The 19,927-nt window shown below is 47.3% G+C and overlaps 1 protein-coding gene across 4 annotated transcripts in view; it reads right to left on the reverse strand.

Annotated features, from left to right (window-relative positions):
• GALNT13 (polypeptide N-acetylgalactosaminyltransferase 13) overlaps window positions 1–19,927 on the reverse strand; it is a 67,988-nt gene that overhangs the window by 26,509 nt on the left and 21,552 nt on the right. For all 4 annotated transcript variants that reach the window (XM_072341577.1, XM_072341578.1, XM_072341576.1 and 1 more), the window contains exons 4-7: window positions 12,957–13,125; window positions 6,034–6,200; window positions 4,747–4,954; window positions 4,383–4,553 (exon numbers count right to left, since the gene is read on the reverse strand). In XM_072341577.1, the coding sequence (XP_072197678.1) occupies window positions 4,383–4,553; window positions 4,747–4,954; window positions 6,034–6,200; window positions 12,957–13,125 (715 nt within the window). The remainder of the gene's footprint in view (window positions 1–4,382; window positions 4,554–4,746; window positions 4,955–6,033; window positions 6,201–12,956; window positions 13,126–19,927) is intronic.

The following is a 19,927-nucleotide window of genomic DNA, read 5'->3' on the forward strand; positions in this document are numbered from 1 at the left end:
CAAGGCCAGGCTGGATGTGGCTCTGGGCAGCCTGGGCTGCTGGTTGGTGACCTGCACACAGCAGGGGGTTGGAGCTGGATGAGCACTGTGGGCCTTTGCAGCCCAGGCCATTCTGGGATTCTGTGGTTCATCCCTGCCTGTTCCACCCGGCCCCAGAGCTGAGATGCTCCCACTGTGAAATGAGAGAGCTGAAAGAAATTTCTATGACCGCTTACTTAGCGTATCAGTCTATGCAAAACCTATTTAAAGTACAACCAAAAGCAGAGTCAGCACTTGGATCACTCAGAGATTCAAATGTCTATCATGGATTAGAAGTCGCTGTAATAGCACAGAAACCCCTGCATGCCACAGAGTGTTCAATAACTGAGGTGCAGCAGGCAGAGCTCGTCTTCGCTAAGTAAATTTAATGTTGCATAAACAGAACTGCAGAGCTCTCACTGCAAAAACAGCTGAAACGGTCATTTCAGCAAGGAGAATCTCTGCAGTTCTTCTCAGTTTTGTGCTTATTAGCTCTGTTTTGCCTACTTGGAGGCACACCAGCAATACGGTGCTGCGATTAACACTAGCCATCATTCCAACCCACTTCTCATCTTCTTTTGGTCCTTTCTGTGACTGTGAGCAGCAAGCAGGACTCCCATTCTCACACTCACCCCGTTGCCTTCCCTTAGGGAAGAGCACAGCAGACAGGTGTTTAAGCCCCGCTCTGCTGCATCCCAACGCTCCCAGCACCAACCAGCTCCCAATGCTGCTCAGCCCAGCATCAGCCCACATTACCTGCCCAAGGCAACCCCCTGCAAAGACCTCAGCCCACTGCTGCCCAAAGCACTCACCTCAGCACCTACAGCACCAGCCTAAGGGGACAAAGAAAGCGAGATCCTCACATTTCATCTTGTATTCCTAACTCATTTAATTGAGATTTCTGGAGCTATACAGGTATATTTAAGTATTTTTAGATACAAGTCTCATCTGTTCCAAAACAATTAAAGGCAAATACGGCAATATCCATACAGAAGGTGCAGAGAAGTGCCTTCTGGTTGGGATCCTGCAGCTGTAGGACAAGATGGCTGCACAGTGATCTCAGCACAGTGTTGTACCACCACTGGCAAATCACAGAAGGAGCACTGAGCTCACCTGGAGACACAGGATGTGCAAGTACTGTTTTCCAGTGGAGAAAGAAGAGCACACCGACGAGAGACTGAATGAGACCACTGGGCTCAGCACTCCATGAGCACCTACCACTAAACCTGAGAGACCTGCAATCGAGCTGCACTGCCCAGAGCCCGGTTCCAGTGCTCTCAGCTCTGCCTGTGCAGCCACATGGACTCTGAGCCCAGGCAGCCCAATGGAACAGGAGGCTTTGCGCTTCAAGTGACGTGCTTTGCAAAGCCACGTACCAAGTGCACAAACCAGGTGCGACTCCAGTGACAGCAGAAGTGATAGCATTTCAAGTCAAAATCTTTGAGGAACATTAAAACAGCACCGAGTGGCAGCAATGGTCCTACACAGCTGGAGCTGAAGCATCACAAGAAAAAAGCAAGGGAAAAAGTGCTACTGAGGTGTGATGGCCAGCAAAGGAATAGCGTACGTGTGAGTGGCCACATCAGAATCATTCTGTCTGAGGCAAGGCGTCGCTCATCACTATGAGAAGCGCCTATGAATCCTTGCTGATCTGTTTGCTAAGAAATATGACAAACAATCCAACTTTTCTAATAGATTCCATTAAGAAAGAGCTTTTACAGCCATACTGCATGACAGGGAGATGGAGGGTTTCAATATCAGTCGCTGCATTAATTAACCTTTTCCCATCAATTCCAGGGATTCCCGCAAGGGCGGGTGTTTCAGTGGGCAGAAATACCTGATTTGTGAACTTAGGTTTCTTTGATTCTTTCAACAAACAAACAAACTGTGCTGCACATCCACTAATTAGAAAGGACTGTGTGCCTTCCCCTGAGGATAACACACGGACTGTGCTTAACTCCCCCTCGGGATCAATGGTCCCAGTGATGGCTGAACCCCATTCACACCAGCTACTCTGATCCTTCCGTTATAAAGGGTATATAAAGTAATAATATGTACACAAACAATGAATTTTATATAAGACAATTAAAGGAATCACAGCATGGCTGGGTTGGAAGGGACCCCTCAGCCCCAGCCGTGCCATGGGCTGGCTGCCCCCCAGCTCAGGCTGCCCAGGGCCCATCCATGGCCACGGCCTCACTGCACATACAGGCTGATAATGGCTAATCTGCATTATGGTCTGAAGTGTAAAAAGTCACCGTAGGAATTTATCACTGTTATTACGACAGGTAAAAATCTGAGTAAAACGCTTTTTCTGATTACATGGCTTTTTAGTGTAATAAAACGCAGGATTTGAGTGCAATGATTACATTACACACACAAGCACATAAGTCACTGATCTTTATGTATTCTGCGCTGATTCTATTGACTGCAACGAAAAAAAGATGAATGCACACATACTCGATCTTCATGAGACTGAAATAATGTTACAGAACGGGGAAGGCAATGCAAATAAGATGAAGTCAGCAGCTTGCTCCCAAATGGCTGCCGTGGGGTTGGACTTGGCTTATCTTCAGCCTCTCATCTTTACAACAGACAAGGAGCAGCACCTGCCAAAAGCCTTCTGAACTCAACTGAAATATTCCACTTTCTCTCGCTGGATGCAGAGTTCACTTTTGTGATCCTGACACCTCAAGACGGATTTACTGCCACAATCTCTTGGATTGCTTTTGATAAGCATTTCCAGATAGATAGAGGCCAGCACTGAAAGCAGCCCACGACCTATTAAATGTCATCTCCCAACTGAAGGCTGTTACACCTCTGCTCAGTGTCCACCAGCTGCCAGTGTTTCCAGGAGAAATCTCACATGCTGGTTTGGACCAAAAAGTCTCCACTGCCTGTTCAGAAAGGGCACAGCTTGCATCCCAGGCAGCCCAATTACACCAGCCCTGCAGCCACCGCCTCCCTCTCAAGTACTTGTTACAGTGATAATTAGAGCACTGCATTGTTCATTAACTTCTGACCCTTCACTAACGCCCATCTTCACCTGGAGGGCTCCCAAAACACCAGGCAATCACCAGCTACAAGCTAGAGAGGAAAGGATGAAAAGCCGCTTTGCTTTAATAACTCTAGGAGTCAGTTACGTGTATGATTCTGAATTAACCTTAAGTACTGCTTCTCTCTTGCCCACCTTTCAGAGCTTCCTGTGTCAGCACAGCAGGGATGGAGCAAAGCCAAGGGTGCTGGGGGAGCAGCCAGCAGTGCCAGCCAGCACAGCATGAGGCCATGCAGCTCATTACAACAATTAACGCTACGAACCTAACAGACACTTCAGGTTTAACTGGGGAAGGAACTGGAAAACAAGGTGGTTCCAGAGATGGTCTGATGAGAAAGAGATGTAAAACATCCAGCACTTCCCTGACTTGGAAAGAATTCAAGTGACAGATTTTGGCCGCTGTCGGTATGAGCAGATCTGAAAAGCTTTTCTGTGCCCACCCTCTGCCTTACCTGCAAAACCTGTAAAGCTCTGCTGGGAACTGCCACCCCCTGAGCTGCCTCTCTCCTGATCCGCCTGCCGCCCACAGGCAGGGCTTTGCAGGACTGAATTCTTTCCACTTCATCACACCTTAGACAGCTTTGAAACCATTACATCCACTTAGGAAAGTTGGGTTTTTTTTTCCTTTTTCTTTCTTTTTTTTTAGTTTTTCTTTCAGTCCTCATGAACCTGCCAGAAGCTATTAGAGCTGAGCAAATAACCCATGGCAAGTAATTCTGCATCTAATGTAAATAATGTATTCAATCTGCTCCGTTTCAACTTCATTTAGTACTTTTCTCGAGGTTTTGTTACAGACTTTGGTTTCAGCAATAAGGAGGAGGAGGTCGGGAAGACTCAGAGGATATGTTCTGATGTCTGACTGGATGTGCACTGTCATCACTGTTATCTTATAGGCAATAAGTATGTATCTTAAGAAGTGCACACCATCAACAAATGCCTGGATTAAGTGACCACAATTTTGCATTTCAGAAATACGTTCTAAGGTTTGTTTTGAATCATGAGCACAGTAACGTCTGCAAACAAGCTCAACAAGGCTACAGGCTGATAACAAACACAGAAGGAAGCTCAATACTTGGAAAGGAGGTATTATTCTGTATTACTAGACAGTCTAAAGGAAGTACTGACAGAGTTTTCTCAGCTCTGATAGTTATCTGATAGTTACATAACAGCATTAAGGACGTGGTAGATGTTGGTGTTCTCTGCCACAGCTATCTGGCGTGTATTCTCCAATACTGCAGCAAAGCCTTCAGCATTATTATCTACCTACAGCAAAGCCAAACACCACTGTACTCCATTTCCCCCCCCTTACCTTACAGGCAAGGTCCTGTCTCCCTTCCTCCTGTCCATCTCCCTCTGGGGCACGGGGTACCAGCGGAAGTTCAGCTTCCAGTTGAACCCTCCGTAAGTCATGTCTGACCCAGCCATGTACTCAAACGTGTCATCACTGATCACGTCGATGATTGGGCACACAACAGTCCTCCTGTAAGGAAAAAACAATGAAAAAGGCGCTTGCAAACAAAATTGCTGTTCAAATCCCCCTGTTGTTTTATTCTGTGGCAGGAAAGCTCTGCTCAGCAGTGCCCTGCGACAGGACACGGCACAAACTGGAACCCAGAAGTTCCATAGTCCCAGCTGATGCTGCAAGGATCTGCTGCCCCCCAGCCCCCTCTCACCTGTCCTCCCGGATCCTGGCCAGCAGTGGCTCCAGCCAGCCACGGGTGCACTCACAGTGTGCATCCAGGAAGGTGACCACCTGCCCCCGGGCAGCCGCTGCCCCCCGCAGCCGTGCACGGATCAGCCCCGACCGCTGCTCCATCCGGAGGATCTTCACTGGGACCTCCAGCTTCTTCACATAGTTCTCCAGGGAGGCCTTCAGAAATTCTGCCAGAGTCAGTGGGGACAAAAACAACAAACAATAGAGAAACATTATCTGAGGGTGCTGAGGGCCTGGCTTTGCTGCCCTGAGCAGCCCATGGCTGGGCCCTGTGCAGCCTCAACCAGGGAGCAGCCAGCCCACAGCTGGGGCTGTGATATCCCTTCCAACCCAACCCAACCATTCCATGGCCTTTAAGGTCTATTCCAAGCCTTCTATGGCTCTATGATCTTTAAGGTCCCTTGCAACCCAGCCATTCTATGGTTTGATGATCTTTACGGTCTCAAGCATTTATAGTTCTGTTACAGACAAGTTCAGCATCTCCTTAGGGCTCGAAATGCAGGTGCAGAACATACATGCCACGCTCTGCCCAGCCAAGGGCCAACACTGGCACCGTGCAGGAAACTCCTCCTGACACATGCTGAGTGTTTATGAAGAGCAAGAGCAGAGCTACAGAGGCTCACAGTGCAACTCAGCTCAGTGCAGCAACAAAGCACACATCCACGAGTGCACACATCAACCTGAGCACCTCGGGAAAACATCACAGGGATAAAAGGGTCTTCAAGTAAGTCACAGTCTGTTTCCCAGTAATAAATCAGCAATCAGTATTTGAGTGTAAGATGACTGCAACTCTTGTATATGGCTTAATATGACTGCAGTTATTTTTGATAAGCTGCACCATTTTGGACCTCCAGGACTACTGAATTTGTTGCTCTTAAAGTGTAGCTGCCTGGGCTAAAGCTTTTCTCAGCCTTTGGGCCCAGAGAAGTAACAAGCCTGTATGTTTTCTGAAGCAGGGAAAACCAGGACAGTAACTGCAGTGAAGTTAGTGCTACATGGAGCAGAATGGATGGCTTGGCTTGTACCCTCCTTGCATTGAATGGCTGCAACTGGATATTGCATTTGTCTGCACCAGGGAAAACTGCTCATCACCCCATCCATCCTATTTATGGGATACGATCCCATTTGGGACTGCAGCGAAAGAGAGACCAAAAGAGAGATGGGGGAAGGGATCCTGCCTTCTGCAGCAACACACAGTGACGAAGCACAGCACAAAGGACCACTGCTGGTTCCCTGCAGCACCCACCCCTCTCACTGGCATCATCCACCAGGATGATCTCGGCGAGCAGGCGGCGCGGGGAGCGGGCGACCACGCTGTGCACAGTGCGCAGCAGGGTGCTCCAGGCCTCGTTGTGGAACACGATGACCACGCTGGTGTTTGGGAGCTCGTCGGGGTACACTTTGGTCTTGCACCTGCCAAAAAATACGGGAGAGAATAAAAGGTTAATCCAGAAGAGCCCTAACGAGCTCTGCCAACAGGAAGCTTGAAAGGAATCTTCATACACACACATTCTTTAGGAGGAGCTCCTCCAGAACATCAAGGCTCTCTGTTAAGAGCCAGGAAAACAAACGATCCAGGTCCCTGCAGAAAGCCAGCTTGTCCATATGGTTTCTTTCATAAACATCACCCACTATAACAAAACTCACTTCAATCTCTTCTTCTGAATCGCTGCCATTAAAAAAGTACATGAAATCGTGACCACAGCTTTTAAAATGTGAGGTGAGGGGATAATACTGAACATCACTGCATCCTGCAGGACGGGCACAGGGCTCCCAGGATAGTCACTGAACTCCAGATCTGACTGCAGAAGGTGTGGTGTAAATAGAAACCGTGCATACACAAGTGTGTGTATGAACACATATATAAACATATGCACACACGGAGCTATATAAAGGCCTTGACATCGTCTGTATGGAGACCACTCAAGTCTGCTGGTCACCATCCCACCTTTCCAACTTCAGCGATCCTTCTGTGTCTAGAGAGCTCATACTCTCTATGTTCTTACTTAGTTCTTACTTGCTATCAGTGCCTGTTGTGATACAACAAGAGGAAATGGCTTCAAGCTGAAAGAGATTTGGGTTAGATTTAAGGAAAAAGTCTTTTATAGTGAGGGTGGTGAGACACCGACACAGGTTGCCCAGAGATGTAGTGGATGCCCCATCCCTGGACACTTCCAAGGCAACACTGGACTAGGCCCTGTGCAACCTGACTTAGCTGTGGTATCCCTGCTCGTTGCAGGGGAGCTGGACAAGGTGACCTTTGCAGGTCTCCTCCAATTCTAAGGATTCCATGACCACCCATGACAACAGAGGTGGCTAAAAGAGCAAAAGCTCAGCAGAATGTTGTGTCCAAAACTGGACATTCTGAGCTGATTTATTTCCAAGGCACACTGTATGGGTATATACAAAGCTGGCATAAATTCTGCTTGTCCCATAATCCACAATAATCATTTGAACTGTATTTAGAACAGACACAAAAGACACAACTTTGGAAATCGGGAGAGAGCTCCTACATGGGACTGGTCAAAAATGTCCAGACAGGCACATCAGCAGCTGAAGGCCAGGACACAAAGAGGCAGGTATCTCCTTGTTTGTAGCTTTTCACTATCTTTGATCATGGAATCATACAACCTCCCAAGTTGGAAGGGACCCATCAAGTGTCAAGTCCTCCTCTGGCAGCCCTGGCTCCATTCACAGCAACAGGCCCTGCTGCAGATCCACCCCCTTAGCATCCCAGACACTTCCAGGCTGGGATTATCCCCTCTGGGGGAGGATTATTCAATTTCCAAATGACTTCATCCTGCTGCTTGGCTATGTATAGTTTCTCGGGTACATCAAGCGATGAACTGGGATTTGTTGATATCCGGCCCGCTCATCAGGGACTAAATTAAATCTATTCACTTTGCTTAATTTGGGTCATTTGATTTCAGTGGAAAATGTAAATGCGTGTACTTTGTCTATATTATGGCATTAAGTCCGTATTTCAGTAGATTACTGCAGCGCTCAGCCCACCCAGAGGAGCATTTAGTCTGCTCCGGGTGGCAAACTGGGCCCCATGCTGACTTCCACTCCATGGCATGCAGTCATCAAATCTGAAAGGTGCTCTCAGAGGAGCAGCTCTACAGGAAACACAACTTTCTTCAGCTTTCTGGGAACTTCTGGAGACACACCTGCAAAAGTAAAGGGCTGGTTGTGCAAAGGGGAGGCCAAGAGCAAGGCATCACCTAAGAAGCAACGCTGTGAACAAAGATACAGTAATTGCACGAGCTACCTAACACTTGCAACCTGCTCAGGTATCTCCCATGGAGGCAATGTGCTGCTCCCTGGGTCCTATGCCAGCTCTCAGCTCTGGAAGCTAAACAGGACGTGTCAGTAGTGCTATACCCATGCACCATGTGTGTACTCTCCACTCTCAGCACTGCTCACCTGCAGGTGCTTGTAACCACATGGAAGACAACATCTTCCACTTCCCATCACTGCACCCAACACACTGACACACTGTATTTCTTATGCTTCAGGAACACAAAGCTTAAGGAGAGATAAAGGTTAAGCGCTGCTCACACAGCCATCAGATGCAAGGACTGCCACTCCACCACCCCAAACCTCCAGTCATTGTTGACACACACTGATGCTGGCAAGACTTCCTCGGAAACACTGGTTTTCCTTCTGCACTCATCAGATGTGACTTCATAAATACACATGAAGTAAATACAGCTGTTTAAATGCAGGAAAAACACAATTTCCAAGATCAGTAACATGAAAACAGCGAGACAATTTACCATCCATCCTTCCCGTTGGCTGTGTGCACATTACACGAACATGAAGGGCTGCGCTGTGATTTTTCTCTTCCAGAATTACATCTCAGGAAAGAAAATCAAGGCAGAAAATCACGCAGGAAAGCAAAACACTTGGAGGGAAAATGAGAACGCAACCGGTAAATAGAATTTACTATGCGGTATTTGTGATACGGTGCATCAGGGAACAAAAAAAACTGTGTTAAATAGATGCAGTTTATGCGAGCTGGGGCATTTTGATGATTATTTAGCCATTACCCACTGTTACTTTGCACTGCAGAGAATATAAAGATGGAAACACATAGAAAAGGTGCATAACACCGGATGTTGGTGCAATCCTGAAGGTGTCTTCTAGAAGCTGCACTTTGGAGCACCACGTGGCTACCAGCAATGTTTCACTTCTACATAAGTGATAACGTTTGTGCTCAGAGAATCCTGCTGCCTGAAACACAGTTTTCACCTGTAGACTGTATATAAGACCTGTGAGGTGTGGAAATCTAAACTGCTACAAGGAAATGCATGGTGCAACATTATGAGCAGGAGAAAAGCCCATTGGAGCAGCTGCAGGAAACAAGAGACTTGGGTTAGGCTTGATTTGTCACCTCTCCCACTGCAAACCCTTCCTCTGCCACCCGCCCCATCACTTCAGCACGCACTTGTTTGAACTCCGCTTCAATACATTCACTTGAACTGCACCAGCTCCTGTTTCAAAACTGAAATTAATGCAAACGAAAGGCAAATAGAAAATAATTGAAAAGGAATTTATTTCACTTACAGTGCCAGGGCTGCAGTCGCACCGTCTCGCTGATCTTCATTGCATCAATATGCCCCAGCGCCTCTCCATTTTTATAGCCAGCAGATGAAGGATGTGAGGATGCATGAAAATTGTTTTCTGGTGTTTCATTACGGAGTACAAGCAGGTTTGCACTTGGTAGGAGCAACCCTTCACTCATCCCTCCGGCTATCAGCGTTCATAAAGCTTCAGGTATAGCCCTGAATATCAAATATTCCTCAGGGATTTCCCACCCCAAACTCTGCTTTGAGATCTTAAATATCGCTTCCAAAGTTGTTTACTGAATGCTCGAAGCTATTTTCACGTCGAGGAAGGCCACGATAACACAACACAGCATTACTAAAAGCAAAGAACCCGCAGTCAGTACTGCAGATCCACCATCCTAACCCTTCCAGCAGACAGCTCAAGGGATTTTCACCTTAACTCCAAGTGGAAGCGTCAATACCCCACAAACCCGAACACAGTAGCAGTTATTGCCTGGCACGCAGCTTAATTCAGGACAAGCCTGTAACAGAGCTCACAGCTCAGCAGATAAGGCTTTCCTGGACAGCTTTCCATTGTTAGTTTTGCTCAATTTCCAGTGCTACTTTTTATGACAGCACTGCTGAATCTTCGCCTCGTATCCACCAGGATAACCTCAACCTTCCACTGCTTTCTGATGTATCCTTCAAAATATTCCAGCCAGTACTAACTGTGGATCCCCAGGTCTCTTGCTCACACCTGCAGTACAGAGAAGTCTCCCCCATTTCCAGAGGAACAACAGCAAGCCTCTTGGATTTCACCCTGCAATACAAACACAGCCTTGCTGAGCACTCACACTTTCTTCTCCTGCACATGGGTGTTTTGCTGCTGGTGCCTGACCCGAATTGCCTCCCCTTGTGCCTGTGTTCCATCACACAGAGCAGGCTCTGCTTGGCACATATGTAACATCCTTATCTCTGCACTGCTCACTCTGTGCCAAGACCACAAATAACTGCCTGTCACTGTGACAAAGTAATCAGGGGAGCAGTATTTTACACTAAGCAGTAAAGCCAAACAAAGCAATGCTCTGGTCTTACAGGGCTCTAGGAGCAATCCAAAGGCCATCTGTGAGATGTGCTCCAGCAGGAACTGCCTTCTATGTTGCACAGGTTACCTGCAGGCAGCTCTCCTCCCTGCTGGCAGTCAACCCAGGTAATTCTCCCTCCACATTCACAAGGCAAAATAATTTCTAATGTGTCACTCGCAAACATTTTCTGGCTGAAAGCACTGATCGATTTCTCTCCGACCTTCCTTGTTTATGGATGCTGTAGAATTTCTCTGTGCATAACAGTAAAATGTTTAAAAACAAGTTAGCTTTCACTGATAGGAAGCCGTAAGCAGGTAAAACCTGAACACACTTCAGTGACCACCACTTTGAGCTGGAAGAAGAAATAAGGCAATGCTTGATGGGACGAGATAAATGGGTTAGATGTGACCATCAGAAATCCAAATAATTGGCTCTCCCTTCTCAGGGCTAAACTGGATGCTCCCTGCCCAGGCACAGGGCTGGAGGCACCGAAGGACTCCCAGGCAGTGGTGGATGTTCCTTTGTCCGGAACCCCTTCCCTGCTCTGAGCACACAGAGCCATAGAACAGCCAAAGCTTTGGACTGGAAGACAGCAACACAAAACCACAGCACTGCACTCAAGCCAGAGCTACCATGAAGAAAAAACTGAGGCTAAACAAGATGACGATGAATGCATTGCTTCTGCTTCTCATGTTCTGTACCACGCTCTTTCCAGGAGGCCTTCTAGGCATGCAACGACCATGAGCTACACATACCTGCTCTCCCTCACCTCTCCCACCGAGAAATGGCAGAATCCAGTCTCAGCAGTTCACACTGCTGCCAGGGGTTTGGACAAACCATGTCACCCAGCACCAAGTGATCTGCATTGTAATAAATGCCAGAGAGCAGCAGCTGAGCATCTTCAGTCCTTAGGAAGAGTGCTTACTGCTTCTTATGGCTACTTCCTGAAATACAACGACAGATTCTCTTGCCTTCACCAGAAGTGGCACTGCTGGGGTAAGTCCCTTCATATTGCCAAGTATCCTTAAGACACAGGCAACAAGGCCAGCCAGATCCAAGCACAGCCACGGTAAGCAGGCACAAATTCTGCACACCCAGGACTGCTGCTTGTATAAAAGGCTCTCCAGAGCAGCAAAATAAAAGGCTTTTTCTTATGTGAGGGTGTTTCTGATTAGAGGATTCATGCTTGTAAGCACAGACACAGCACAACAGCCGACTTCACCCTAAATTTCCATGATAAGGAAATCCGATTGTACCAGCTTAGCAACTTGTGGAATAGCACTGGCAACTTATTCTTTCAGAACAGATTGAAGATAGATTTCCCTTCGCTAGGGAATACACTGAGAGAGAAAATGACACATTTCTGTGTTGAATTCAACTGTTCATAAAGTTTAATCAATACTTCTTTCGAATTAGACCTGACACTGATTAACATCTTCAGGCTGGCCATTACCAACACAACTCAGGGCATGGGCTGAGATTCCTTGGCGCAGTGGGAAGCAAGAGACACAGTCCAAGTGCCACTGAGCTTACCAGCAGCAGGGCTCGTCCTGCCAGAAAACTCCCTTGCTCTGTAAGAAAAGTTTGCATTTATAACATACACGGTCTGGGCTCAGCCACCTGCACATCTGCAGCACACCTCCAGTCCCCAGCAGTACAGCAGGTCTTGCTGTTGCACACTAAATGCATTAGCCACAAAACTGCACAGCTGCAAGCACAGGAGCCTGAGCACAGATCAGCTACTCACTGCCTTGTTCACCTGCTCAGACAGCAGCTGCTGTGTAGAACCTCCAGCCTTTCCATTCCCATCACACTGAAAACACATCAGTGCCTTTAGCAGTTGGGTTTCTGCATATTGCTCTTAGCACGTCTACTCAAAAGAAGGTACAGTAACGCATGTCAGCAATTCAGCAACAGGCATCAGTATTCAGTGCCACAGCCTGTAATTGCACCAAACCTCTCCGGGTTAAGTGGCTGTGCAGCCAAGCAGGGCAGAACTGCCAAAAATGGGAGTTACACAGAGATGTCACCACTGAGCATCCCTCCAGGAACAGCAGATGCCCAGCAGGTGGGCAGCCAGCAGCAGTCACTGAACAGGGTATCAGAAGTTATCAGATTTAAGTGAACAAACAGCCTTTAAAACCTTCAGATCTGAAGAAGCGCAAAGAATTCCAAAAAAGATTCTTTAAAATGTGATTATCCCATAAAAGCCTACAGGTGGAACCAAGAGGAAGCTGCAGTAATAATAAAGTAGCAATAAAGTAGTGCAGGTGACATGACAAACCAGACAGTGTTTTGTTCTGTGCCACAGTGCTGAAAGTTAACTAATCTCATCAGCCCACAAAACAAACCACACAGCGTACTAACATCTGTGATGCAGTAACTCTTTGTCTCAGCATGTGTTATAAGAAGCCAAATCTAGAGTTGGTAAGCCCCAGATAAGCCCAGCAATGCACCCAGAGCCCAAAGAGGATTTGCCTGCAGTCAGCCTGCAATGCACTGCAGCCACAGCCCCATCCACCTGCAGCACTCACCCATCCAGCCTCACATCCGGCAAGCTTCTGTTCAGAGCAATCAGGTCGCTGGCCATAAGGTTAAACTGGTTGATTTTAAACAGCTCTTTCATCTTCTCCTGGTCGTCTTTTGGGATGAGTACCGCCTTCCCCATCTCGCCGGGTCCTTCCTGGTTCCGGGAAATGACAGCTGCAACACAAGACAGCAGGAGGGCAGCTTTTAACACTGGGGTGTCTTTGAGCACTTGCAGCTTTCAGCTGGAACCACACTGACAGTGCATGAATACACCCGAGAGACTCACGCCAGGATCAGAGCCCAGCACCAGGTTCTCATGGAGATCCTGCAAGCACAAGGTCTGGGCAACACTTGTACAGCTGTTGAAAGTACCTGAAGAACACATGAATTAAATCACTGTGATCTACTTCTTTTGTTGTTAATTTATTCCCAACCGAATGGCACGTGGCACTACAAACCTGTCCTTTAAAAAACAAACAGCCCTCCAACCCTGCAGCTCCTGCAGCACACAAGTGCACGCTGTCCACACAACTAAATTCCCCTTGGAACATTTCACAAGGGATATTATGCAAGGCATAATGCAGACATAAAGTACTTGGAACTAACGGTTGGTAATTAAACTCTGTTCTACCATCAATTTTTGGAGGAATTATGAGACTCTGCAGGCTGGAATTTGAAGAAGTGTTCCCTCAAGCTGCCAATTGTGGCAATGGAAGCAAATTCTGCCTCTTTTTGGCTGGAGAAGGCTGAGGGCTGCATCCTTCCCCTGGCAGTCCTGCAGGAGCAGCTCCCTGCTTCCCAAAGATCTGTGCCCAACCAGAGCCCAGCAGGGAGCAGGCAGCCATGCTGAGACGTTGCTGAGACAGTAAGACAGCAGGAAACGGGCTTGTTTCAGGATGCTGAAGTACTCTGGGTTTGGCTGAAAATATCTCAGTGACAGTTTTCTTCTGTAGAAATCAGAAGCTTTCCATTAAAGCAAATAAGCGTGAGGAAAAAATCTGTCAGAGTATGATTAGAATAGCCATTGTTATGACAGAAGTTTGCTGCCTCTCAGAGCAAGCCATCTCACAGAACTACATCTCCTGCAATCGTGTAGGGTACCATCCAAACAGCACAAGGATGCTGTGCTGCTGCAGTAATCACTGCCAGCTCACCAGCAAGGCCAGAGCACAAGCAGTGCCTCAAAACAGCACCTCAAACTCATCTCAGCCTGAAAACTAACAGCAGGTCTTCCTGAAGGCTGCAGTTATTTCTACACCCTGCAGTAAAACTGAGATTTCATCAAGTAATTCCACGTGCTTCTGCTGTTTGCTGAGGTTCATCGAGATAAAGCTCAGGGCAGCAGAAGCGCTGTGAAGCTTTATAACAAAACTAATTGGGAATTTCCTGATCAGCCTTCCCACTCTCACAGCTTTACTCAAAGCAAAGTGATACCTGGCTACATTTCAATCAGAGTACATGCAGTGCTGTGACCAAGAAATAGGTTTAATTCTGCTAACTGCAGCAAACTCAGCTTGTCAAGTCTGCAGAGAAGACACACAGCTTGCAGATTGTATCACCCAAGCTTTCAAAATGCACAAAGCCACAACAGGGCTGCAAGGATGGCCACAGTGCCGTGGAATGGGAATACTAACACCAAACAGGAAAACTGCAATGCCTCCATTAGAAGCTTCTTTTTTTGCCTTGAGAAAGATAAGTCGCTCCTCATCAGCCTTCCACCTGCTGTGTTTGTGCAGCAGCTCGACATCATGCTACGCCATGTTTTACAAGGAGGCTGTGGATGCCCCATCCCTGCAGGCATTCAAGGCCAGGCTGGATGTGGCTCTGGGCAGCCTGGGCTGCTGGTTGGTGACCTGCACACAGCAGGGGTTGGAGCTGGATGAGCACTGTGGGCCTTTGCAACACAGGCCATGCTGTGATTCTATGATCTTTGATGATAATACAGAGAAGGATGGCTGAATGTATGTGCCACCACATTAACACACCGGCTGCTGTCAGGCAAGTGCACTCCTTATGCCTTCCATTCTGCAATGAGTGCAATGGGCTCTGTCCTCCAATGTCCTCCAATACCAACAATTCAGGCTACCAAAGCCTCACAAAAGCAGGGACCTATGCTCCTTCTCTCTGGAAACCATGATGGTTAACAAACACAGAGTCTTCTCACTATCACTCACACGCAGGATGGAAGAAAATGACAAGAACAGGGATGGAATCAGGTCTCAGAAGGTCACCAAAGCTTTTCCCACAACACACAGAGTTAAACGGACTTAAGACACTGGCAGCACACATTTCACACCTGCCTTGATGGACGTTTTACAGCCTTTCAAGAAATCCAAGGCATGCAGTAAGTGGGTTATACTCCTGCCTTGACCCAGCTGAGGAAACTGAATTTTCAGGAGCTAAAGACATAAAAGTGGAGAACTGGGGCTCTTGAGGAATATGGTCACACCCGTGTGGATTCAACAAGGAGCTGTGTATATCTACCACCATTCAAGGAGGCATCCACACGCGCCTCGCCATGCTTTAGTTAATTGTGTTCAGGAGCTGCAAGCAAGGAGCAGTGATTCAGCGCTTCTATTTGTTAACTCACTGAATGGGATTTCAGAGGCTGTGCTTCTAAAAAGTGTCCATCAAAAATAGCTTCACCTCCAAGCACAAGAATTAACTCTCATCTCCTCAGCGACCGTCCTGGTGCACACAGGCATAATGGAACTGACACGAAGCATGCCCACAAAGAATAAAAACGCTATTTATCCAGCATTCTGCCCGCAGACATTTGTCTTCATCTGTCAGAGGAAACCAGGCCTGCTTCGGAAATGAACACAGCCCCCCTCACAAGGGCTTACCAGAAGCGCTGAGGTCTTCGGTGGAGTACAGAATACGAAGCACAAAATTCAAGATAAGGAAAGGAAAAATAAAGCTGACCTCAATAGATTTGAAAGCATTCCATTTATTTAAGGATTCGGCAAGGGCTCTGCACACGGACTGCTGCTCAAAGACGTGCTGACACTCGGGGATATAAGGACTCATCACCCATGCATTCTCTCCAAACATTTCTTTGCCTTGCACAAGCCTTGGACTAAGCTCCTGAGCTTGTTTTCAGCAGCAGTGCTGTGAAACGATGCTGCTTTGCAGACAGGCAGCAGGGTCCCTGTACGCCCAATTCACTGTGCTCACTGATATCTTAGAAACAGAACGGGTAGAAGATGAGATGTGAATGGTAAGAACACCCCAGTGAGTGACAGTGTGTCTCTGCTCATGCTGAAAATGTTGAGTGAACATGACTTAAGTTCATACTGCAGAGCAGAAAGGCCGAGGTTGGCAGGGACCATCTGGTTCTACCCTGCTCCAGTGGGGACAGCCAGATCCAGGTGCCCAGGACCACATCCAGGTGGCTGCTGGAGATCTCCAAGGGAGACAGTTTTGATGGGAACTGGAATTGGAGGAATACATAAATAAAATCAGTGGCTACTTAAGTGTGATCTGAGAGCAGGCAGAGCTGCCAGCCCTGCTGCCTCTACCAGCACTGGCCCTTCCCAGGCAGTCCTTCATTATGTAGTTTCTCATCATATCTTACTACAACGCATGGAATCAATCCCCCAGAATCCCACACAAGTAATTCTTTCTTCATTGCACCTCCATAGTGGCTCTAACACTCAATATTATTCTGCTGGTTTATGCCCAAGTAATTTGTTATAAACTCCCTACTGAATCCAATAAGCTACAGGATCAATTCGCAGTCCGTTGCCATTTGGATGATCCATCTTTTGCTGCTCAGACTCATCTTAATCCAGAACACAAAGAATTCTAGTTTTAATTATACAGCAGCAACAAATCCCACTAAGTTGTCATAACCGTCATTAAATAGGTCGCGTGCTGTGCAATGTCTTCTAAGACGAGAGCTCCACAAACCCAAAAAAACAACCCAAAAAGTCACTTTCCAATAATAAAAGCATCAGAATTGACTGCAATTTCTGCCATTAGATTCTTATTCAGCATTTCCACACATGCTGTCCAGAGAAACACCAGACCGCACTGCTACTGCCAGCACCAACAAGCAGTGCAAATAAAGGGCACATCAGATTTAAGCAGCACTCAGGATGGACACAAGCGCTGCTTATAGATGCTGGTTGCTGCCTTAAAAGAGCTGAAGGGTGGCATCAATGTTCCTCATGAGTTCCTAAGGAACCTGCACACACGATGCAATCTTGTAAAGCTAAAGGTCTCCGCCATTACTGGCCTTGTTTACACCACAGTAACAGCTATGACATTGATAAAAATTCAAAGCTTAATTAGGTATCAGCTAGAACATCTAGTTATTTCTTCCTACTCTGTGGTTTCATCCTCAGGATTGAGAGAAGCGAAGCTGCATAAAAGCAAGAGAGAAAAACACAATTCCTGATTTAAATGAGCCATTCAGACACTCCAAACAGGGCTGTAAGATCAAGCTGACAAGAAGAGTGGCAAAAGTTTGGTCTAGTCGTCTCCTTACTTTGCTGGAGTGAGTAAATAAACAAAAATAAGCCCTGGAGCAAAATCCAAGAGAAGGACTGGCACGGCCAGCACCTGTTGTGAAGTGCACTGCAGCATCCCACCACTCACACCACACTGCTGCCCATAGGAGAGGCAGCACTGAGCAGACACAGTTCCCTTCCCTTGAAGGAAAGAAGGGCATTCAAATAAATCAGCTGCTCATCTATCACTTTTATGGCTGCTAATGAATTCGGGGCTAGTGCATACAATGAGGTATGAACTACCTCCCTCCAAAAAATAACAAATGAGAAATAGCTCAGGAAAGATACATTAACATATCGATATTAATCTAAATGTAATGGAAACCCCAGTGCTAGCTGCTAAGCAAGCAAAAGCCAGCAGACTTGCACCTGCTGCTGCTGGAGCTGGTCCCATCAGCACGGAGGAGCTCCATGTGTGGCACGACAGCACACTGCACGAGTCTGTCACACTGCAGCTCTCAAACAAGTGTGCACACAGAACGCTGTGCTGTGCTGGCCCATAGCAGCAGTCGTTCTGAGAAACTCACAAACAAAGCAAAAAACATTGAGGGTAGAGCAGTGAATGCACGATTTATGGTGGCAGGAAAAGCAATCTTCCACAAGGAAACACTAAGCTGGCATTAACTGAGTGGAATGAAGGTAAGAATAGTTTCGTTTCTTTCTTAAAGCATCCCTGACCTCCTTGGCTGGCAGTCCAGTGTTTTTGAGGGTCATATAACTTCCAGTCATTACGGACATACAGCTTCTCTGCCTCAGGGTCTTATCTGCTTTCATCAACAGGCTTCGTGTTTCCACATCTGTGAAAGGAGAAGCATCTGAGAGCTACCTGGATTTGTTTACACATCTCTTCAGAACAAGATCCTGCTACAGTTCCATGTCTGCCCCTCTGCTCACGAGGAGCTGTGGGGTGCCACAAAGTGCCCCTTCAGCCTCCTCTGCTCTGTGCTGAACAAGTCAAGGGACCTCGGCCACTCCTCACATCCTGTCCTCTGGGCCCTTCCCCATCTCTGCAGCCCTCCTTTGGATGCTCTCCAATAGCTGTATGTCCTACTGCAGTGCCCAAAGCTCTGCCAGCAGAGCAGGCCCTGCCAGCTGCCAGCCCTGCCCTCAGAGTCCTCTCCCAGCACCTCACCATTGCAAGCAGCCCCACCACAGCCCCACAGATCCATTTATTTGCTTATGTATGCTGGACTTCACTGCTCTCAGGACAACTGTCACTTAAGGCAACACACGCACCTGCAGACAGGGATTCATGGCCATGCTCCTGCTGGTGGACACCCCCCATCATAGGGCAGCACCCATCACTGCTCCCTTCCAACTGTGGAGTGCTGTTCTACGGCAAAAAAGCTCCTAATGACCTATTAAATTACTGCAATTAGATCTGCTAGGTTTGGCACTGTTTTAAAAACACATGTGCTTTCTTCACAAACACTGATTTCCCCTTCTCACAGACACGATATGACACAGATCTAGCAGGTAAGGCCTTCTGAATGTCATGATTACATCAACCTGTTCTAGATTTAACCCCATACATTGAGAAAATAAGTTATAGATAAACACTTCCCTGTGATTCTTCATATTAAGGTCAGTGACCGTTCATCTAACTGACTGCCTTACAGTAAAGGATATCTTCCAAGGCAAACCATGCTTAACAAAGGAATAAGCGAGCAAAGAGGCAGAAAACCACCCACCTCCTTGGGGAGAAGCGCTGTGCACGCACCGACTGAAGCAGTGAGCAGTGTAAGTGCACTGCTGCAGGTGACAAATGACAAATCACACATGCAAAGGAGGAACAGTTCCTATTGCTGTGACACGTCTGCTGCAAAGCACCAGCGGGTGCTAATGCTGTGGGCAGGGTTATACATCAGGCTTGTTAACTGCTCCCAGGCAAGAGGCGATGCAACAGTATACCAGGATTTGATAAACAGCACCTGGAGACTGGAAACAACCAGGAGTCAAAAGTCTCGTCTGTAATTACAGACAAGGAGAGAGGAAACAGGTTTGAAGCTGTGTTACAGGTTTTTGTTTAAACCCACTTGCAGGCATTCAATACTGCAGATATTTCTGTTTCATTCGCATCCAATGTGCAGATCACATCCCTCCTGTGCCAGAAGAAACTGTCTGAGGGTGAAGGAAGGACCTCACGACTGCTTTCACAATGGTAACATATCACTGCTTACTTCACCAGTAACTCCCCATCTGCACACGTAGCCAACCAGCCTACGCAGTAAGGGACAAGTCAAATGATGCCAAAAGAGTTTACATCCTAAGATGCACAGAAACCGAAAACACTGAGCTGCAGCTGGAGAGTCTCCCAGCAGTTAAACAGGCAGGAATGTTAAACTTGCACCTAACCACAGGCACAAGCTGGCTCTCCAAACACAGAGCAGCCTTCGATCTACCTCCTTTCCTTACAAGAGTTTTCACTCCTGTTGATGAGAAAACACACTGAGCGCACACCC

This window comes from Excalfactoria chinensis, chromosome 7, assembly GCF_039878825.1.
Source record: "Excalfactoria chinensis isolate bCotChi1 chromosome 7, bCotChi1.hap2, whole genome shotgun sequence".
Taxonomy (NCBI): domain Eukaryota; kingdom Metazoa; phylum Chordata; class Aves; order Galliformes; family Phasianidae; genus Excalfactoria; species Excalfactoria chinensis.